Source organism: Emydura macquarii, unplaced genomic scaffold, assembly GCF_026122565.2.
Source record: "Emydura macquarii macquarii isolate MOO-44397 ecotype Brisbane River unplaced genomic scaffold, CSIRO-AGI_Emac_v2 contig_383, whole genome shotgun sequence".
Lineage (NCBI taxonomy): Eukaryota > Metazoa > Chordata > Testudines > Chelidae > Emydura > Emydura macquarii.
This window is the reverse complement of record NW_027130520.1, coordinates 9226481-9250515: the sequence shown is the minus strand read 5'-3', so window position 1 is coordinate 9250515 and position 24035 is coordinate 9226481. Positions and strand designations below refer to the sequence as shown.

Genomic DNA, 24035 nt, shown 5'->3' with positions numbered 1-24035 from the left:
TGTTCAGCACCTTTCAGAACTGAACAGCTCATACATAATATCAGAGTGGCCCTGTAACATCTACATCATAACATAGTTCACCCCTAAATCCCCTAAACTTCCTTCATGTTCAACAATGGCACTTATTCATAAAAGCTATTAGACTACATGGTAGGAGATCCATTCTAGGTCAGATAAAGTACAATAACCCAGTATGCAGATCACAAGCTGAAGAAGTGCATCAAGTATCTCCGAAACCTCAATGAGCAAAATGATGAAATTCCTTCAAAGATATTACTACAGATTTGCCTCCAGAGCAATGACAATTCAATCCAGATCAGATCTACCTTACCTGAGAAACAGACAGAAATTTCCTAATGTTGAGAAATACCTGACTGCGTCTGAGTGGATGCAGCCTGGAGAGTCTGATGCAATAAAGAAATGCAGCTGGCATCAGAAAAGCAGTCGCTACAAAATCCCAGTGCAGAAGCAGGTATATTTTTTGTTAAATTACAGGCAATGCGATTAACTAGAACATCAAGTTCAATAGTGGTTTTACTTTAGCTTTAAAGACCTTTACATAATGTATGAATTTTAACAAGATAAATTATTCCAATTACTAGATATGAAGCTTGAAAAACACTAATCTTGCTCACTCTTGACATTACTGAAAAAATTAAAAGACTATTAATTGATTTCAAATGATAAAATGACATTTAAGTCAAGTGGGTACTGTATTGTAAGCATGCTTATTACCAGAGAACTTGTTCTCATGATTAATATACTGAATACATCAATGGGTAAATGCATGCAACATAAAACAAATCTACAGAGAGTCATTCTAAACCTTATGTACCATAGCACAGATTGACGCTATATAAGAACATAGACAATCAACTTGTTAAAACAAAAGTATTTTAATTAAAAATCTATATCATAAAGGGTATCTGAAAAAAATCATAATTCTAAAATGGTGTGCACATCATCTAAATTTACTCAATTATTTAGATGTTGTCATCTTCTAAACAATATTAGGTTTCACAACAATACAGCATGAGTTTTAAATTTAGTAATATATTCACGATATCCATGAAAGTTGATCAATTAAGAGGCGAAGAGGGGTGTTCATTTAAATTGTTTAAAAGTCTGGTTTTGTTTATTTTTATTATAAGCTATTTAACTTTAATGCCTAGTTAACATTTTGGAACACACAACTTTGTTAAAGATGACCAAAAACCTCCTCTCCAACAGTTAAGCTGTTAGAGCTCACTAGAAACATGTTCTGAGTCTTCAGTTAGATCCTTCATCAAAACTAGAGAAGACTCAACTATATTGTTGCTATTTCTAAGGTAAAAAGAAAACAGAAAAAGGGTTTCAAAAAGCTTTCAGGACTCCTTTATACGTCATTTAAAAAGGACAAAATGCCATTAAAAAAGACCCCCACCTTTGCAAGATCTGAGAGTAAAGATCTGGGCTCACCATGTCCTTGAACAGGTAGGGCCAGGATAACTAAACCAGCCTGGGAAACCTGGCTTGGTCTACAAAGGAAATAAATGCATCTAAGGTCTGATCTATGCTTCAGCTGTAGAATAACATTCCTTTTTTAGCAGGAATATTACATGGCATTTATATTCCATACTTCCTTAGTAGATTTAAATCTACTTTATAAAGTAATATTATTTCCATTTTACAGACAGGGAAATGGGAGATAGAAGGATTAAGTGGCTTTCTCCAGGTCACACAGCAAGTGTGACAGAGATGGGAACAGAACCTTGGTTTACTGCAGCTCAATCCAGTGCTTAAATTTAACATGTTTCTTAGGTAATGCAAAGCCATTGCCAAATTAAATTTGTTAATTTTCATACTTAAATAGTTAAATTGAGCCTCCAACTGATATGATAATACTGATAACTGAATGCACTGTGTGATGTCACAACATTGACATGTCATCTGTTTTTTCCTCCCACACACTGTGTTATATGTTCTTGAATTCCCTTTTCCTGCTGTTTCATAGGCACAGGGCTTAGAAACAGTTAAAACATGCCCATGTGCCATACTGGCACTTTTCTGAAGGTAACACCTAATTCTCCAAATGAAAATGTCAAAAATGTGAAGAAAATGTATGCAGATATGAGTCTGTAGACAGCCTGGAACAATAGCTCTCAGAGGAGAGGTGCAAACTGACCCATTCTTCTCAGGGAGGTGATAACTCAGGGGCCCAGTGATGATAATATAAATGTCAACATTGTTAACTAATTCATTCCTCCTGTAAGAGAGGAAAGGGACGATGACAAATCTGTACAATTTATTGGGAGCAAGTCTCATTTTGGTGCCACAAGTGGGTGGTATTTGGGAGACACTCCACCATTATTCTGTCCCCAAATCAAGAGGGAACCAAGCCTAAGGAGTCTAGCAGCGCTGTGAGCATATTCAAGCCCCAGTGAGCATTTGTCTATATCGCTATAACACACCTGCGGCTGGCCCATGTCAGCTAATTCAAGCTCATGGAGCTTGGGCTGCAGGGCTATAAAATTGGAGTGTAGACATCTGGGCTGGGCTGGAGCATAGATTCTGAGACCGCACGAACGGGAAAGGTCCCCTAGCGTGGGCTCCAGCCCAAGCCTGAATTTCTACACTGCAATTTTATAGCCCCACAGGCCGAGCACCATGAGCCAAGTAAGCTGACATGAGTCAGCTGTGGGTGTCTTTTTGCAGTGTAGACATACTCTGAGAGGGAGTCAAGCTGAAGGATCTCAGTGGAGTAAGTGAGCACACATAACCATATGTTGAATATCTGCACAAACTACATGAGTACTGTGTCATAGATGCAGTTTTGGAGGGTGGAGTTCGGAAAAGTAAAACTACTACTTTTTGCCCCCAAATCTCACTCCTGGAAGAGGGGAGTCGCAATGTAAAATCTCGTTTACTACAGTGGGTCATTATAAGCAGAGAGAAGGCCTGCTCAAACCTGCAATATTTTACTAGCTAGCAAAAAAGCAACTGAAAAGTTTTTATACTGCATCACTTATAGTGTACATAGGCTGAGTCTGAAGAACTATCTTGAATTATTCTGCAAAGGATGTTTATTAACATGGGATTTACTTTTTGGACCACCCTTATTATTTTCTGTTGAGACGAATTATTACAAATTATTTTTTGTCCTTAGAAACACATCCACTATGGAATTGCTGATTGCAGGGATGATGGTTAAATGTAATTTCACTAGTAAGATTTCACTTGCTAAAAGGCATTGCATATATCCCTCTCTGAAAATACAACAACTTCTATGATAATAGAAAAATATTGGATTAAAAATCTACAGCCTATAAAACTCTAGTGTTTCAATTATATAAATAACTCCATAAAATAATATCACACAGAATGTAATATACAGAATGCAACTCAAATTTTGAGCACCATTCAAAATATGAATTGAATCAAAGTTCAACTGCTATAATTTTTGCGTTGTCAGAACAAGTTCTCATTATTCTCACACACAAATAGACCCAGTAGCCTTCCTCTCGGCCAGTGCTAATAGTCCTCTCCTCATCAACTTGTTTGAAGCTAGAGCAGAGTCTCCCTCCACAGCACACAGCCAGCAAAGTTGGTCTGCCCCCAACTCCCAAGAAGTCCTACATCAGGATTTCTACAGTGCAGACGGCTTTGTGCAGGCAGTCTGTGAGTGAATAAATGTCATCCTTTATGGATAACTGAGGTTATTTTATATAAACATTTACTTTGGGGAATGGCCACGAAAACTCAAGGCAATACCAGAAATATTGTTCCATCTGGAAACAAGAAAAACTAAAAGCCTATTCACTAAAGTATAAACTATGTACTGAATATATACACAGTGTAGTGATCTGGAATACAAGTATATTGTACTGGGAATATTGGCAGATTGCAGAAGTGAATAATTACTGGAACAAAAATATGAAAGTAACTTATAAAAGTATTTATTATACCCTCAAGCTTTTGCTGAGTTCCCTTCTGCAGAACATCTGTCAAGAAATTCATACGTATTAAATCAAGTTAGCAGGAGGCTTAGAAAAGCAGCAATGGGGTAGTCTGCCCCTTTCAATTCAAACTGCAGCTTCTCTATAGGAAGCCAAAACTGGTATTATAGAATGGAGCTCACCTAACACGCACACACACAAAATGGGGCCATATCCTCAGCTGATGTAAATCAACAACTGACAAGATAGTCCATGATCCCAGATGAATTAGTTTATAAGGAATCATCACAGACTTTTCTTATGTAACAACATTTTTAAAAAAACAACTGTTTTATTGTAAAAACAGATATCATCAAAAAAGCTGAAAACTTATAATGAGGAGATGTGTATATTCTTTAATCACAGAGCTCTTGAGAATTCATACGCTCTGAATAAAAATAAGCTAATTTAGCAATACTCTTACCAACAAATATCACATTACATTTATCTCACTATTCATACAGTTAATTACAAAACAAAAAGAAGGCTGGTAGAAGAACGTCAAACTAGAGCTTATATTTTACTCATAGCTTTTTCCACGTTACCGGTGTAAGAATATAGATTGTATTGGTTTTCTTAAGGAAAAAGCTGACAACATTGAAAGTCATTTGCAGAAAATACTGCTCAGGTTGATTAGTCAATACCATCCGGACCCTGCAAACACTTATGCTTGGGTTAACATTACTATCACTGAAGTCAAACAGAGTACTCGTATGCCTACATTAAGCGTGTGCTAAAGTGGATTGGGCCCGAAGTACTACTGGACACATTTTAAAATGAACTGGGGCCTGATTCAAAGCCTGCTGAAGTTGTTGGAAACACTCTCACTGACATTAGTGCACTTTGGAACTGGACCTTAATGAGACTAGAACCATAGAATCACAGGGTTAGAAGGGACCACAAAGATCATCTAGTCTAACCCCCTGCCAAGGTGCAGGATTAGACGTTAGCTAATAGAATAGATCTTTTCTGTAGCTAACTTTCATAATACAATAAAATAAATAAATAAATATAAACTATGGCACTTTAAAAAATATATATATATCTATTGGTTCCAGAGGTACCAAGTTAAACAATGTCCATGGAACTCCTCTTTTTGGCGCAAAACATCAGACTACACAGAACACAAAATGAACGCTAATACCACCAATATTTTCCAGATTGCCATTTATGTAAATGCTTCATCTGACATGTATACACACATATACACACACCTTGTGCAAAGATCAATCCTTTTATTTTTCTTCCCACTCCCTTCAGAGAACATTCTTCTGATATACCTGCATCTTCAAATCATATATGGCATACGGAATATGCTGTATTTTATATGAGTGAAGGACCTCCCATGGCTGATAGGCCACAAAACCACTGCTGTACAACAATAGTTGGTCTTTTTTAAAGTCAATGTGAGTTTTGTCTCACTATAGAGATCAGATCCTATAAGGGAGTGCAACCATTGAGAGGAAAATATGCATCTATGTCCTGTTCAAAATACCAGTTAGGCACAATTCCATTAATTTCCTACTTCATTTCCTCTTTTTCTACCAATAGACATCTTACTTGTAACTGGGATATTTTCTGCTCACAGGTTAAAAAAAATAAAAATAAAAATCAACAGCACATGGGCGTTGCTAGGGGGAGGGGCTTGCAGGGGCTACAGCCACCCCAAAATTTGCTTTAGCCTCCCCCGGAACCATTCCTCCCAGCACAAAGGTTAATTGATACACAGAAGTGAGCATGGTATGGCATGGTATTGCCATCCTTACTTCTGCAGTGCTGCTGGTTGCAGCGTTGCCTTCAGAGCTGGGCGCCCAGAGTGCATGGCATCAGATCCTCTTTTTCCAACTGGAGTCCCACCACCTTGTGCAGCTGCTTCACCTTCACACTTTCCTCCCAGCCACAGCATGGCACACCTTCTACATTTCACTTCCTTAGGTGAGTATCATACCCACTTGCTACACCTGGGGGCTAATTCACTGTCACTAGCTCCACTTCTATGTTGCTGGCCTCCATGATTATTCCTTTTTGGCTCGTCTCAAATTCCAAAAACAACCTGTTGCTACCCTGGGATTGATTTTAAGGTCATTTCCAGGGAAAGCAGGTTGCATGAAACACACAGGGTGAGCTGTTTCTTGTAGCAGTGAGGTAATATGGAACTCAGAGTTAAAGCCAGCCCCGACTCACCTTGTCTGTCCACCATAAAATATCCTATTTCATACCTTGGCTTGCACACATTAGCAGCCTTCTCACAACCCATCAAAATTAGCTAGTTCCCAAGAGTCATCCAGCCATTAGCTCAGTTCCTAAGAATTAAAGGAAATGCAAAACTTTTATGCATTGCTTTGTCACAAATCAAATCAGGAATCAGGATGTTCCCTGTATATTCAGTAATTTACATTTTTTGTTAAATCTAATAGTCATGAAATAACACACTGCAAATTTGCACAATTGTACAAGTAGACAAAGTGACAAACTTTCTAAAAATAAACTGCAGTTATTCTTCAAGTACAAATTGAAACCAGTAAGTATACAAAGAGGTATCCTCCTCTGATTGTCTTCGTATTTTCTGTACTGTCATCATCTTTTCTTTATTCCTTTTTACATATAGGAGAGTATGATACTATTTCAAGTCTTATGTATATGTGCTCATATGTCACTCATATTTACTGTACATACAATACTGTCTCCTATGATCAACAGGGAAAAAAAAAAGGTCAGTGCTTACTAGTTGTTTCAGTCAGGTTAGGTCCCAGATCTCTCAGAACTGCCTGAATCCTAATGCTGCACTGGTACATTAATTTTGATAAGTTTGGTCAGCAGGGTTAAGTAGGCTGGCAATTTATCATCTACTAAGCATTACAAGTTTGTATTATTACCACTCCCAAGAGACCACAATATTGCTTATCTAGGCCTTTGTTACATTTCAGATGGATTATCACAACTCTCTTGGAAGTCCTTCCAGCACAGAATATACACTGGCTACAACTTAACTGATTCAAAATGCCTGTGCCAGGATTTAACTTTGATTAAATATATTCTCACATTTTACTTGTATTGAGCAATATATACTAGTTTCTAGTTAAATACTGTATTAATTTTTAAATGTTAGTGAGTGTATGTAGGACATTGCATTAACTCAATGCATCTTATTTTAAGGAATTTACCATACTTCACTGTTGTACCACATCCTATCTGCTGCTGATTTACCTGTTCATGAAGTTCATTATGACTATATGCAGAGTATACATGCCCCTTGCCTTTAACATTTTCAGCTGTGGACAGTTAGCTGGATGACTATCTGTAGTTTTTAACTTAAATTTTTAACATCTAATTTTTAACAAGCTCCAGCCTAAAATATTTATTTGTATTGTTTAGCTGAGTTTCTGGAAATGAGTAGGGGCTTCAGTCTTGGAAACTACAACACAACAGTCCAATTAAAGTGAATGGGATTCCACTCAGGAGTAAGGACTGACACTAGAAGACCCTTTGGAAGAATCAAGGCCTGTATCAGTATGTTGACTACTGCCTCTGTCTAGAAACTTACATTGTTTCATATACTGTGCTAGATAAGAGACTCAGAGGATTCCTTTCTTATTAAACTAAAATGGTTTTTTATTATAACAACTATTTAAACAGCTGGTCAAACTGAGTTTAACTTTTCCACAGACTGACTTCCTGGTGCCTCCTTCAAACTCTTCCTCCCTGCAAACCATGAGGGTTGCCAAACTTGCATTTAAATTTTTAGTGACATGAAGATCTGAAGCTGATTTTTTTTACTGACATGGTAAACTTTTTACTGACTTCACTAAAAATAACATAATATAATAACATCACAAAAGCACGTACTCACTCGCGATATTCTGTATTTGTATTCTGAATTCGAAATTAAGCAATTGTTTTAGCTGTAGTTAATTGATCAGTCGGGTTCTTTGGACATGTGCAATAACAGAAAATAGAAAATTGATAAAGTCATGGGCAGCGTATTTTTATGATACAAGAAGTGATTCTGAATGACAACAACAATCAATGTCAAAATACAAGATGTTTTATTTCTACCCAATTTCACTGACATTTTCATTTATTTATAGGTTTACGGACAGTGTTAAAATTGTACATTTTTTTACTGACTGTCTGTAAATTTATGGACAGTTGGCAACCCTGATCTGAGCTCTTTTTAGATTGTGATGTAAGCTACTTTTAATATTGACACAGAAATAAAGATGGTTTTATTTTTGTATTTTAGGGATAACATGGAAATGACAATAAAATATGTAATGGTAATAACCAGGCTCCAGTAGCCACAGTTGCTTATACAGCATGTCCAAATATCGACTATGATATTATGTCCATCTAAGCCACCACAGGAAAATACTTTGTGAAATGGTGGCTGAAGCATAGGACTGTGAGTTCAGAGTTTTGGGTATCATTATTGAAACTTACTGTGTGAGCTTGAGTAAATCATTTAATCTCCCTGTGCTTTTGGAGTAGAATGGCAATAATAACAATACTAGACTGCCACAATCATTTGAAGATGAATCTTAGAATTCTTTGAAATTGGTTTTAACTATAGTAAATGTATGCAGAGAACATATGAGGTACATGTTAAATATATTAAGGGTTGTACCATGTGTCATTAAAAATGAACATGCATATAGGATGTGTGCTACTGGACATCTGTTTGGAGAGGTGTTCTGGGTGGTGGCGGCTCAGAGTTAGTTGAGGCATGCTAGATGAGACTAGTAGTGGGTGGGGTGTGCTTGATGATGATGCTATATGTTGCTGGTGGGGGACTGGGAAGAATGCTAAATGCTGAGAATGGGAGGATTACTGTTGGGATGGTGGGAACTTAGAGCTGGGTGTTGCTAGGATGTGTGCTTGTGAGCTGGATGGGGAGTAATAACCTAGAAGACCCTTCTTTCTTCTCCTTCCATCCCAAACTATACTAATCTCTTGGGGAAGTTACCATTTAAGGATGATATTTGATCAACTGTGGGACTGATTGCTTTTGAGCAGTGTGGGCCATGAGCTCCACGCCATCTTTAAACTCAGGGTTTGAATATGCTACAGGGGTTGGAGGAGAAGTAAAGATCTGTAGTGGAGGGCAGCAGTAGTAGAAGGAGGGTTCTCCTTCCCTCCGATTCTCTCCTCCTAGGCTATAGCAATCACTTCTAACCAGCAGGATAATTTAAAAAAAATTGGGTATGTTGATTTTCTACTCATTACCTTCTCCTCTTGATCTACTTTGGAGTCATGACCCCAGTGATAAGGACTGTTGATACTGGGGCAATAAATGGATCTCCTTATGGTGGATCAGTATAGCATGTGCACAAAAACAAATTAAGACTAGTACTACTATTATTCTAATTTGAAAGGCAGTCATAGGGCCACTTCACTAACTTACTTCAGTGGGAATTTTGTCTGAGTAAGAACTGAATAAGGCTGGTCCTCACCTACTGGTTAGGGCACAACCATATTCGTATAGGTCTTAGGATACCGGTATACCAGGGTATTGATTTTAAGGGGTGCTTCAATGAAAGTTGTGTGTGCTTCCATCTTGGAAAATCAGGCTCCATGCCATGTGATGCTAACATCCCAGATATTTTAATCTGACCAGTCAACTGGGAACTAGATTTTGGGATCAATACAGGGCTAATTTAGTGAAAATTAATGATCTGTAATATACAGGAGCTCAGACTAAATAATCTAATTGCCCCTTCTGCCCTTAGAATCTATGAACTCAAGATGCCATTGTTTGATCAGTGGGAAGGCCTGTTGAAAAAGGTGACAGCTCTTTCTAAATAAGGCCAGGTTTATGTTTAATTGTATTTCTGGATGATGCAAGTTCTAGAGGGCCACGCCTAATAGCAAAAATTCCTATCTTTAGCACCAAGATGGGCACTGCATTCTCACCTACCCATAACTTCTGAGTAGAGAGCATGAATCCAGTCAAGCGGTTACAAATGTGTGGGTGATCAAGGAAAGATCTACATATCACTGAAAGTAACATAGTCTAGGAGTAGATAGGATTCTTGTAAGACCCCAGATTGTAGACCATGTGGACAATGGTTAAGCAGATATTTGCAATTGATGGAGAAGGTATAGATTTTGCCAAGCCCTCAAAGCAATTTTCCCTGCCTATCAGCAACACCTCCAATTTTTCCATACCGAACTGTAACCAGCTGGCTTTCCTTCAACTTCTAACTTCTGTCAGGCATTGAGAAAGCACAGACGTAGCAGTGCCTAGGTCAGAATATGAGAGGCAGAATTGAATTTTATCAGCATACAGATGATGCTGCAACCCATATTTTTGTCAATCACCCCTGGTGACTTCAAGTGGTTATTGAAGAGGTGATAGGACTGATCCATGCAGGACCTCACAGATGAAAATTCTTATGTTGGGGAAAGTAGCAGCTACCCATCATCACTCACAAGGAACAATCAGAAAGAAAGACACAGAACCATTCTATAGCAATCTGTCCACCCCATGCAGGTCTTAAAAATATCAGCGACACCTTATGATCAGCAGTGATGAAGGAAGCTGGAAGATAACTCTGAGTAGCCTTAATGGCAATTGAGTACTCTCAGCACCTAGCTGAAGGCATTCAGCTTTTGTAGGAGCAAGCACCTAGAGAATAACAAAACTGTAAACAAACAGCATTAGATTATAAAGGACAAATTGGCCAAAAGACCATTCACAAAATGTCATAATAAAAGGTTCTGTGTCAAGTTGGGAGGAGAGAAGATATCCATTAAGATAAGAGTTTGGCCTCGTTTTATTTAAAATATTTAATATTGATATTCCAAAAAAGGACACCAGTGCACTGAACACTCAGAACATATGAACTTGGGAGGTACTGCAAACACAAATGAGGACATAAAAATAAGGGGACTTAGAGAGATGAGATATAAAGACAGAAGACAACAGAAGATCCATATTTGTGCGATGTAAATATTAATCCTGGGGAAAGTAATAAAACAGAGGTTCATCGGGAGGCTGATACTTGGAAATCAGTAAAGCTGAAGATACCAGACAGCAAGTTGGATATGAGCTTATAATATGGTATGTTGGCAAAAATTCAATCTGAGTTTGGCCCGCATACACAGAGGCATCGTGTCAAGACTTGCTAGGAATAGGTCTTTTTACATAGCAGTACTAAGTCCTTGAATACTACAGACAGTTCTGGGCCAATTCAATAGCAGAAAAACATCGTCAATAAGCTTACAAAAAAGTTACTAATGGCATAGAAAGGGACAGACTGAATGGAAGACTAAACAACTCAATTTGTATAGCATTGCTAAATAATGACTACAAGTATTTGAAGGGTGTAAGTACCAAGGGGAAGAGGAATTGTTTAGGTATAGCACATTTTCCTATGATTTACCAGGAAAACTTATGGTGCCTTATTAGATAACTATTCCCTCCCCATTGTTTCTTCCCCCTTCTTGCCCATACTTCCCGCCCTCCTATTGGACAATCATTGGAGAAAGCAAAAGGAATATATGTACACAAACCCAAATCCAATCTTCTAGCTTTACCATCTCAAGGGTGGGAAGATTTTTGTTATCATTATGACCAACGCCCCTTCTGCTGAATGGGAGGGCCTGAAAATGGTGCATAAGTGAATCAGGCCTTTTCACTATGTGGAAAATTTAGTTCTCTGTTATAGGCATTTCCCACCTAAAAATGCCAGTGAAAAAGAAAAACAAGATTAGATATTGCCTGAAAAACTCATAACTGTTGTCCACATGGGAAATTGGTCGTTTTCAGCAAAAGAAGGAGCTGCATTAATGCAAACCCCAATATAGATAAGGAAAGCTGCAATTTGCACTCACAGAACTTACCCTGGCTTGAAACCAGCATGAATTCCACCAATGTATGTTGCAGCTTGCTTTTTCTACATGCTGGGAAGGCATCGAGCACCAATGTAGCCATGCCAGTCAGTGGTTGAAATCTGGGCTAAATCCAACTTCAGACTCTGGGAAGTGGTACTCCACAGAAGGGAATTAATTTCATAGTATCTGAGTGCTTCATAACAATGAAGATGGATGTAGTATAAAGACAGATTACTTTATTATTTATGTATTATTCAAAATACATAAATTGGAGAACAAGAAAAAACTGAATCCTCCTATTGTAAACTTACTGCAACATCTCTATTAGAAAATCATTGTAAATCTACAGGATCACTAATCTTTTGGGTGTCCTCTGATGTATTTAGTTCAGTTGACAATCTCAGCAAAAAGGCCAAGGAACAAAGCAGCCTGTTGACAACTATTTCCTTTCACAACTGAAGGAATGTGTCTGAAGTAGGGGAGTAAGAAGAAGCATAGTCCCTGTCTTGTACTTGTTCTATGGAGATATAATCTTGGTTTCCAGTGCTGTCAAACTATCAACACAGCAACTTTCAGGAGCACTGACAAGTCATTTTAAAACTAAATATAACAAAACATTTAAAATCAAATTCAGTCCTCTCTTCTTGCTTTGCCTTCAGGGTCGTACATCCCAGACCTGCTCTAATTTAATGTTGTCCCCTGCCCTCTCCATTCAACCTGCGAGGTAGCCTTGACAACCTCAGACATCTCTGTGCCTTCTTCCATGCTTGGAATGCCCTTCTCCAGCCTATTCATGAAGCCACCTGCCTTGCTACATTCAAATCCTTCCTGAGTACTCACATCTGCTATCAAGCCTATGAGGAGAGAGTGGGGAAAGGAAATACACACACACACACACACACACACACACACGTAACAGAACCATAAAGATAATGATATGTACATGCTTTATTGAGTAGCAGTATGATTTTAGTATTGTCCTCTTTCCCCCTTTTATCCCCTCTTGTTGATTTGTTCACTTGTTATGTCATGTTGAATTAATCTGCATGCTTTTCAGGGCAGGGACTGTTTTCACGTATATCTAACACAATTTTGGAGCTCAAAAATAGACAACAAAAGCATTTGAGTACAATAAAAAAATGTTAAAGATTAGAATACAGAATACATTCCTTTACTCATCCTTTGAGATAAATTTCCCAATATCACATCTACTAACAGCAAAGAATGCATTAAATTTGCCTGTAACATGAAGTTAAATTCAAATGATAATAGAAATGAGCTCTTTTATGGAATTATGTTATGAATATACAGTATGTTTGGCTCATAGCCACAAAAGCCAGTCATGAGATGACCTCAACTTTTTAAACCAAGCCAAGTTCTATCACAGCTTTTAGCCATTAAATGTAAATGAAGACAACTACTAAAATACACCTGGGAGGCATCAGCATGTAATTTTATAGTGACACTAATATACAGCTACCTATGACTTAAATTTGCCAACATGTTTTGGAAAGTAAAAATTAAGCACTTGTAAGTGTGATGACAATTTCAACAAATGTTGTGTTGTTATTGCATGATTGCTTTTTCAGCATTGGCATACCAATTTAAGAGTTGCTTAGCTGACACCTTAAACATGATACCTGTTGAACTATGTGGGTATTGCTGGAAGTTAGATTTCCTACTCCATATATTGGGGCAGTTTCTATATCATGCTAGTGCTTTGCTATTTTAATAGTATCCATTGCTTCCATTTTTAGTTATACTTAAAAAAATCTACTTACAGGTACTTTACAGCACATTCAGTGATTTGTGATTAGGTCTTACAACCATTGTACAAATACACTAAATGACATGGTCTCTGTCTCAAGGAGCTTATGGTCTAACGACTGGACAATGATGCAATGGATAAAATAGAAGGACTTTCCAAGTATCAGTAAGTAAATTAAATTTGAAAAGTTTAATAGTTTGTTCTTAACTTACGCCCTCACTTCCAAAGGGGAAGAGCTGAAGAAAAGTCTGCCTTTCTGCCATTACTGTACTGACTGTAACTAGTTTCTTTCACAATTCTAATAGTGAAATTCATTTTTTTATATTTGTGAATTATTTAAAATACCACCTGCTTCTCAGTTTTGAAAATTTTACCCCTAGTCTTTGTTTATAACTATAGGAAACCAGATAGCGACAAAATGATTTTAAAAAGTAGTGATGGAGATACTTCAGATTAAAAATATTATGCCACATAAATATCTCAACATAATATTTAGCATGATTCAGTCTTACTTTGGATCTAGACTATGTCAATCTTCAGACTCTTACAACAGAGCAATGTACTATGAACTGAATATCCACCTTGAAATCATTTGATGTTTATCATAATAAGGGAGTCCTGACAAACCATCCCTAGTCATATAGCATGTTATTTTCAGCTCTGAAATCCACTCACATCTGCACATTTACTTTACATGAAAATTACTGCATGCGCAAATCCTTGATTTGTTTGCATATCGTGTCTAGGCGGGCAAGCATTTAGCCATGGGTACACCTGCACACCCAGTTAGAGATTTCCCAGAATTGTGCAATGGAGAGCTTCCAGAAGGGGGCACCAGGCTCTTTGTAACCCCATTTTTTCCCATTCAGGCATGTGAGCTTGGGGAAGAGAGAAACAGCAGAAAGTTTCTGTTGCCAGAGACTGAGCTGGCAGGAGCTGAGACAACTAACTGCAGCAGGGACCTTAGGATGCTAATGATATCACCAGTGTCTGACTTTTGTTCTTACAGCTTTCATTCTGGATATTTTTTCCTCTCTGCTGATTGGGCTGTTTGGTACAACAGCCTTCCCCTCTGCCCTTGCCCACAGTCTCTTCCTTTAAGCCTCACTCCGTGATCCTCCTGTCCCCACAATTCTGCTTATTCCTATCCTCTCCCTCCATTGTCTACCTCCCTTCCTTTAGTCTCCCTTTCTCTGTTCAGCTATTCCCCTCACAACAATCCACCCAAAAAAGTTTACAAACCAAACCAACCACAAAAAATAGTGATGCTTGGAAATCATCCCATTGTTCACTTTGTTTGTATGTTATATTCCTTCTCTCCTTCCCTTTGTCAGCCGTGTCTACTTAGACAGTGAACTCTTCAGGGCAGGGACTGTCTCTATTTCCATATCTGAACAGTGCCTACTGAAATGGGGGCCTGATCTCAGTTGGGTACCCCAGGTACTACATATACAAATAATAAATAATAATTCCTCCATTTATGTATGAACAGAAGAGAGTGAGCTATTTTTTGTTTTTTTTAACCATATCTAGAATAAACCACCACACACATGCATTTGAATATAAATATCCAATTTCCTTTGTAAGAAACACTAGTTTTACTCAACTTCCTTAATTGCTAATGACAGCTTTTCAGAGTGAATTATATGTAACTGAATTTTTCCCCCAGATGTTAGACATGAAATAAATATTAAGTACCTAACACTGATTCTGGATGTCCTGGTGTTAAGTCAAAATATTATTCTATACCTGTTTATGTACAACATTTAGGTATTAAATTTTAACTGGTAAATGTAAAAAGCAATGAGGAAAATTTCTACCAATGATAAATGTGTTTGCAAATTGAAAAGAAGGGAAGTAGTGAGAAATAAAATGGTTGTAGTAATCCAATGAAACATAAGATACCATCTTGGTAATGAAAACTGTTCCACATCAAATAAATTTAGCATGTTCAAATGTGAGAAAGAGAGGACTTAAATATACAAAGAATGTTTATAATAAACGAGAAACAATTCTGCAACTGCATTTCAGTGATCCTTCACAAACCATTAATAACAATCCCTCAAACACAAGCATAACAGCTCACATTGGTTCCTGAGAAGGAAAGGATTATTGCATTAGGTGTGCTCTAGTAAGCATAAAAACACAAGCCTCAGTCCAATCTGCAGAAGGATCTTTGCTAAAAAAAAAAAATAATTTGGTAAATGTTCAGATGGTAAAAAGTTTCAACTCTCCCCTTTTCCCCTAGAATATTGTTAATTAGGCAGCCTCAGCACTACATTCAAATGACTAAACTGTGACATATACATATTATACATATTTAAATAACAGAGTATTGAAGAAAAAAGAAATCCACTTCCTACCAGTTTGGCTGAGTTGTGAAGTGCTGCGGCTTTTTCGTGACAGACCCACAATCGCTACCATCTTTGCACCGATGCTGGAGCGTCGTTTTTTGCCACTGGTTCCCACAGTGCCCACTGCTGTGTCAGACTGGCTGCCATCATTTTTCTCTAGCGTGTACATGTCTCCGCCAATGCTGGTGCTCTTAGTCATGTTCTTTCCTGAGGCGCCCATCTGTCTGCTTTGCATTTTGGATGTAAAGACACTGTCAGCCAATGGATGGGCAAACAGTGTAGACAAAAGAAGAGTAAAAAGGGGAAGACAGAAAAGGACAGGTTTCAGATGGAAAGCGTTGGGAGATTGTAGGGACAAAGCAGCTAATTCACACAGGTGGGTTTTTGCTTTTGTTAGAGGTAGAGATGAACAACTTTAATTGCCAAGATCCTGTTAGCACTTTTTTGGTTTTCTCTCTCTCTAACCACATACTTGACATACTTAAACTTTTTTCTCCTTTCTCTTTATGAAAGTTCTTAAAAGTACCTTATCTGCACATAGCATAACGATAAATATACTGTATACATTTTGTAAATGTAGGGAAAACCTATATTTTCATATTTAATATACAGTTTATTATTTCAGTATTTCCTTGCCATGTTTAACTCTTGGTCAGTCAAATTACATACATCTGTTTCTCCAGTCTACCACTAGGCAGATTCTGCAAATCAGCTAAGCAAAGATTGCCTAGGCCAGGCAAGAGAGGCAAAGTTGGTAAAGCATCAAAAGTGTCACCTGTAATGTCACATTTCTGAACTAGAAACTTAGTGCTGCAGAATCCCTGAGTAGCTGAGTAGTTTTTTTGCACTGGATTCTTTTTCCTGAGTTGGCTTTATCCTGATACTAAAACTTATTTGTACTATATTGACATTTGGTTATATTATCTTATAAATGCAAGTGATCAACCTCTTTTATAGATCAGTGGTTCCCAAACCTTTTCACAGTGTACACCCCGTGGTAAGAAAGAATTGCTCATGAATAGTCACTTCCCAATGATCATGAACAAGTCACTTCCCAACCTCCCAGTCCTAATTCCACACCTTCCCTGCAGGAACTGTGGTACTTGAGCAATATGAGGGTGACATAGTCATCAGCCACAAATTTACTATGTGCACTATGCAGAAAGACATGAAGGACAGCCTAATTTGGCTATTAACTGATCTTTGACTACTAGTGGTACGCCCAATGGCCTGTGATGGGACGTTTGATGGGATGGGTTCTGAGTTACTACAGAGAATTCTTTCTGGGTGTCTGGCTGGTGAGTCTTGCTCACATCCTCAGGGTTTAGCTGATTGCCATATATGGGGTTGGGAAGGAATTTTCTCCCAAGGCAGATTGACAGAGGTCCTGGAGGTTTTTCGCCTTCCGTTGTAGCTTGGGGCACGGATCACTTGCTGGTGGATTGGTGATGGTGTACCTTGAAGTAATTAAACTATGACTTGAGAACTTCAATAACTCAGTCATTGGTTAGGGGTCTATTACAGGAGTGGGTGGGTGAGATTCTGTGGCCTGCGTTGTGCAGGAGGTCAGACTAGATGATCATATTGGTCCCATATGACCTTAAAGTCTATGCGTCTATGGCTGCACAGAACGATGCAGATGGGTATTTGTTATTTGCAGGAGGTGGTTGCTTAGTTTTGTTTTGTTTAGTTTACTTGGTCAAAAAATCCTCTGGAGATTCCTAATCACCCTTGACTGGGGAAAAACTAACATGAAGTATCACAACTTGAAAACTGGTAGATGACAAAGCACTATGACAGAAGTTCAGTGTTATACCATTTGGTGAAAAGGGACAGTCTGAGAAATGTGATGTGGGGCGCTTGGAAAAAAGTTACAGTTCTACCTTCAGAAAAATGGAAATATATGAGACACTTTACGGGACTGTGCTTTTGCATTAATTTTGGCCTGATTCTACAAGTACACCATGTTGATTTCCATGGGAACTCCTCACACAGGATTGAGCCCTTATTAGTTAGATTTGATATGGTGCTTAATCTTGGTAACTCTGCTTTAGACACAATTCTGGGTACTAAAAATAGAACAAAGAGTGGAACATTTTGGTGAGGCAAGGAAAATAATTAACACGGTTTTGCTTAAAAGTAGTGACAGCATAAAGATTAACAAAGGTTTCTTGTTGGTTTGTTTGAAACAAGGGTTTTGCAAAACTGAGATATGGAATGATTGATTTCCACCTGCCTAGGGCTCCAATGTGGCTTTTAGCCACAGTCCTATGTACTCAATCCTCCTGCTGCTTAAGGAGAGTGGAGCTACTGCAGGGGTTCCAGCATGTGCTCCCACTGGAGCCAGCAGTGCAGAGGAGGATTGGGGCCATAAACCTGCCTCCTTCTTGCTGCCTTCGGGGTGAATCCTGGGGCTACAAATGTCCTCACCCCTACGCAGGATAATCATGTGACTCTCTCGCTTGTGCCTCTGCACAGGCAACAGCAATACTCTGGTCCATAGTTACTTTATTCCACATCCATTTGAAAAAGCAGGGGGGAATCATGCAGTTTCCACAGTAGATGTTATGCTGTTATAAACATATTCACTGAAGGCGCACACTCCTCAGTTATTCTACACTCACAGAAATATAGCAGTTCCACTGTACTGGGTGACTGAGTCTGTTCCTCCCGTCATGGAGAAGGAAAAATCCAGCATGAACAAAGCAATTGGTACATCGGTTCACATTACTGGAAGTCAGCCACTATGTTTGGGTACATACTTTACAAGCTAATTTGCAGTAGTGGCCTGACCAGGCACCCCAGGCACTATCTATAAATAGTAAAGTGCAAACATCTGGAAAAATATTGCATACTTGAATACATTTAACTGTGAAAAATAAAGGCAATTATGCTGACTTTCAGAGCAGATCTGCATCTTTTATGCCTGGAGACTCCACAGATATGGTGGGGGCTCTTAGTGGGCCTGAGGTAGGGAAACCCAATCCCCTAATGGGCAGAGGTTCCCCATTCTTGGAAAATCCTGCCCACACTGATGATGAAAGTTCTCTGGCCTTGCCTATAAAAGCAGATTCAGAATTCATCCACCCTAGGGAGCCAGACAGACTGGCTTCAAGATGATAACTACAGGAGAAGGAAAAATGAGCATCAGATCTCTCCATCTCAAAGATTCCAAGGATAAGTCATGGGTGGCCCAGGATCATGTCATTAAATGGGTTTATTAGGCCAGGATAGCATAGGAATGATATGGAGATTAAGAGGTGGGGAATCTGGATCACTGCAAGTCTCTGTAATTATCTGGGCCAAGTTTTGGGGGAGAGTAAGGGTGTTCTCTTTCAGAGCCTACTCAAGGAAATGCTACTTCTCATCCTTCTGTGAGTCCTTGAGTCCCTTTCAAGGACTGGGAATCTCACTGGAGAATTGATATGTTTTGATTACTGAACACAAATCAGAACTGAAGAGTCCAACAATGTCAGGCTCTTTTAAGGAGGAAAAGGAAGAGGATACTTCCTTTTTTTTTCAGGGGGAAGTGAAGGGAGACAGGGTGTGAGGAGAGACAGAATTTGCAAATTACAGAGCTTTTTCTTTTTGATCCTGATTTACATTTAGAGTGTCTGAGGAAAAGAGGATGAGACAGAAAATTAAAAGAGGTGATGAGCAACTGTATGGAAACAGGGTTGTCTCATTAGTGAGAGAGGCCTTAGACTCCTAGACTGCCTGACCGATTAAGGATAAGATCTCAGGATAAATCTCCAGAAAAAAATGTCTTATTGCCTGAAATTCAGTCTTTTTCAATTGAAGACCCATGGTTTAGGAGTAAGGGCTTCAGATAATGTTTCCTGTTGCACCCCTGAGGGGAGAGGGGAGGTAGAACTGGAGTGCTCAGATGATCCCAGCCTGAAAGAAACTTTCTTATGGGTGACTCTGGTGGTCTAAGGTGCTCTGTCCCTGCAGAAAGAGAAGGGTTGATGTACTGGAACCTGTCAGGTTGCTCAGCAAATAAACAGTTGGGCCCCTTTCATGTGCCACTCACCCTGAAGAGGGAGCAAGATTGCTGAGGAGAGAGGGGCCAACAGAACACAGTTTGGAAAATTTGTGGAACACATTGCCTGCCCTGAAGTGGGAGGAGAAGTGGGAGCCTGAGGTCCCAACATTTGCAGCCTGATGAGGAGGTAAGCAGACAAGGGTGGACACAAAACCTAGGGCCTGAGATGAGCCTGCTGGTCTGCCAACATTGCTATGGCCCTTGTTATAAGAGTGAAGGGAGACTGGGCCTCTTCCACACGGTCTTAAGGGAAAATGAGAGGGGACATTAAATTTGGCACCAAGAACCTTCCACTGAAGAAATTTGGGGACCTGTAACTTTCTGCCGTCTGGCTGATTGCTTGAGGAAACCACGGTCTCTGTCTGGACCCAAAGCAGAAGATGAGCAGAGGAAAGTGCAGAAGCTAGTCTCTAGAGCAGCAGTTCCCAAATATTTTCCCTGCATGACCCCATTTTTAGATGTGTTGTTTCTTCTACCTTATACAGCATGGAAATTGCAGTTTAAAAATGGTATCCTCCTGCAGTGTGACCTCACACGCACTGTACATGCAAGGTCATGCTGCAAGGAGGATGCCATTTTGTAAAGCAAAAATTTCTCTGGACTGCATAATCTCACACACATACGGCTCATATGAGGTCACACTGGGTGGAAGAGATCATTTTGTAAAATGGCGTCCTCTGCACGCTCGGTATTGCCGTGACCCCATCTGCTGATGAAGTGAGCCCACTTGGGGTCACGACCCACAGTTTGGGAACTGCTGCTGTAGAAGAAATACAACTGTGGGGTGAGAAAAAAAATCTTGCAGGCCAGTGACAGGTCACTTGGTTTAGCAAGTCTGAAAAATAGGAGGCATACCCATTCGTCCAGATTGTCAAATGGAAACTGAAGTCTTCTGTTTACCCACAAAATATGTACAGCAGCAAATGCCCCCACATGTCTTAGAAATGTGCCATTACTAATCCTGAGACTGAGCTATCCAATTCCCCCTGAATGAAAGAGGTTCAAACAGTCATCCCCAGTAAATAATAAATCTGTAACAAGGTGCTTAAAATGACTGTCAAGCAAAGTTGCTATAATTCCATTAGACACAGAGTATTGAACCTCATTTTTAAAGTACTATATATTAGAAAGGTCAGCTAGTTCACTACAGATAGGTACTAGGTAACTGGAACGATAAGATCATGTTCTGCTTTGTCTACCGCTATACAGTGACGTAGATTTAATTCAGACAGGTTCTGTCAACTGAATTAGTGTAGAAAAAAAGGGATTCAGCTTCTGAACTGTATGTAAAATCTCAATCTTTCCACTCTGTGGAAAGTAAAAATTACTAATTTTGAAAGTTTATTGGGTCACAAAATGTAGGACAAAAATTCAGATTTTGCTGGTAGATTTTTGTAAGTATTTGCCTCAATTTTACATTTTTCGGCATCAAAAACAGCTATTCCTAAACAGAAGTATTAGAAGCCCAGGAAATTCAGAGTTAAGATTATATTTAAAATAAATTCAAAAATATTAAGTTATGTAAATGCACAAACAGAGCACCCAAACAACTTTAACTCTGACTTGTGGTGATAAAATCAGGTGAGTGGGTGTTTATTTCACAGCATTGTTACAGGTCAGAGTTTAGATTGTTTGGGTGCTTTGTTTGTACATTTCCATACTTTAACATGTTTGGATTTCTTTTAAACTTAAACATAACTCTGATTTTCCTGGATTTATAGTACTTACAACACCAGTGTAATGTTTTACCCTTAAATTATTGATATGTAAAACCTTTAAATCCATCTTAACATGGCTTTATCTGAGAATCTGTACATTCTTTCAAATCTGCATAAAATGCCTCCCTGCCATCCCCCCCAGAGAGGTATTTTATTTTGTCAGAATGGCAGGGAGCAAACAGCCTGATGGGCAGGAAGGATAGAAGGCACCTTCCCCCAGCTAACAGTGTGTTCAGCCCCCCACTTCTGCTCCTTTCCTCGTAGGCATGAGAAGTGTGTACATTCTGGGCTTGCATGGGTGGGGGTGAGAACTATGCCTCCAAGTAAGGCTATGACTAGCCAGTCTGAGTGGGGGTCACTGGAGTTGTTTGGTTCCTGCATCAGCTCCCTCCTGGAGATAAAAAGTCTCTTTCAGGAGTGTCTGCCCATTCCTCACAGAGTTGTACTTATCCATCTCATCCTTGGTGCCTGCAGTTTCTTGGCTGGATTTCCAAGTATGCTGTGGGCCTAGCTGGGTTGCCCTTTTAGGATATAGGGAAGGGATTATCCCCAGTGGATCACATTGGCCCATGTTGGGTTTGGTTGGGTTCACCTGGAATACTGACCCCAACCTGGATTGGCTTGGGACAAAGGATATCTTAAGTCTTGTACTGACTGAGTCACTCTCTTGGGCACCCTCATCCCTCACACCAGGGGAAAATGCCAGGGGTTCCGGCACAGGCTGGAATCCCTGCTAGAGGTTTTGGGGGTTATTTCCTCTCCCTCTTGGTTACATTTGATAGTTTTACAGCATGTTTATTGATTTGTATTACCACAGTGCCTACAAGCCCTAGTTCTGGACAAGGACCCCAGTTTGGTAGGTTCTGTACAAACACAAAACAAAAAGATCCCTGTTCTAAACCTAAATAACTACCTGATATTTGAAGGGGTCATTTTCTGTCAGAGAAATTTAAAGAGGCCTTTGGGTAAAAGAGAATCAGCCCCACAATTTTTTCTTTTATAGAAAAAAGATGGGACTTCTTTACAGAATTTTTTTCTAAAGAATAGAAAACTATTATTTTTCTCTGTTCCACAGATCTAAATGTTCCCGATTATGTACCTACCAAGTATTCACATGTTAATAAAAATACATTTAGTTTTAAGTTTAAGAAATTTCCATATATAGTACTTGCATCACAGGTAGTCTAGATACACCAATGTCAAATGTCTGAGCCTGGGAATGGAAATACAAACTCAGCTTGTTTTGCTTCATTTTAACTGTGTTATTGTACCTGTATTGGTCCCAGGAGATGAATAAGACAAAGCAGGAGAGATGTATTTTTTATTGGACCAACTTCTGTGGATGGAAGGTACAAGCTTTTGGGCTACGAAGACCTGAGGAAGAGCTCTGTGTAACTCAAAGGCTTGTACCTTTCACCAGCAGAAGTTGGTCCAATAAAAGTTATTACCTCACCCACATTGCCTCTTTCATTTTTAATTGGCATTTTCATGAGACTTATATGTCAGGTACATTGTGCAAACTTAGATTATCCAGTCTAAAAGGTAATACAGTATTTTAGCACAGCATTATACAGATGTAATTGAGGAAATATGATTCACAGAACAATAGAAGGGACCCAAAATATAGCTCCCCCCATCACACAGGTACATGTGCATTCATAATAAATACTTTACCACTGAATTTGTGGGCAACTGGGAAAAATACACAATAACTAAAATATTAAAGAAGAATTAAAGTAAGCCCTTTCCAGTCAAGTCAGAGCAATGTAATTTGTATTAAATACTCTTAAAAATCGAGGAAGAACTAAATCATTAGGCAAATGATATTTCTCTGGCAGCCCATAACAACAACAAAATGGTCCAGAAGGTGAAATGTACTTACTTATTACATAGACAAGCGACTGACTTGCACTTACAAAGCCTGGGTGCATTAACTGACCAACAAGTCCAACCCAATGGGCTCAAAACATGCCTCCTAACTTAGGCCCCAAATCAGCAAAGCACCTGAGTCTGTACTGAATTGTAGGCATGTGTGTAAATAAATGGGATTTAAATATGTGCTTCATTGTAGAAACATGCTTAAGTGCTCTGCTGAATCAGGTCCTTAGTATTGTAATGAATACAACTGAATGGCAGAGGTGAATGACTTCTCCAGCTGGTCTTCTACATTGCTAACTTTATTTTCTAGCTCAACTCACTCAATTGTGAGTGTTATGCACTTTCCCCAAAGTACAGCACGAAAAACAACTACTATGTGGTGGTACTTACCGTACAAAGAAACAGAGGCTGAACAAAGGACAAGTGAAATAACTAATACCAGGTAAATGAAAAACAAATGCATAG

The 24035-nt window shown here is 39.0% G+C and overlaps 1 protein-coding gene across 17 annotated transcripts in view; it reads right to left on the bottom strand.

The window, feature by feature from the left end:
- Window positions 1-24035, bottom strand: part of RIMS2 (regulating synaptic membrane exocytosis 2) — a 738692-nt gene that overhangs the window by 46957 nt on the left and 667700 nt on the right. For 6 of the 17 annotated variants that reach the window (XM_067537355.1, XM_067537357.1, XM_067537356.1 and 3 more), the window contains one exon: window positions 15939-16180. The exons of 10 other annotated variants lie outside the window; for them this stretch is intronic. In XM_067537355.1, coding sequence (XP_067393456.1) covers window positions 15939-16180 — 242 coding nt within the window. The remainder of the gene's footprint in view (window positions 1-15938; window positions 16181-24035) is intronic. One more of the 17 variants, XM_067537373.1, reaches the window with a different exon arrangement.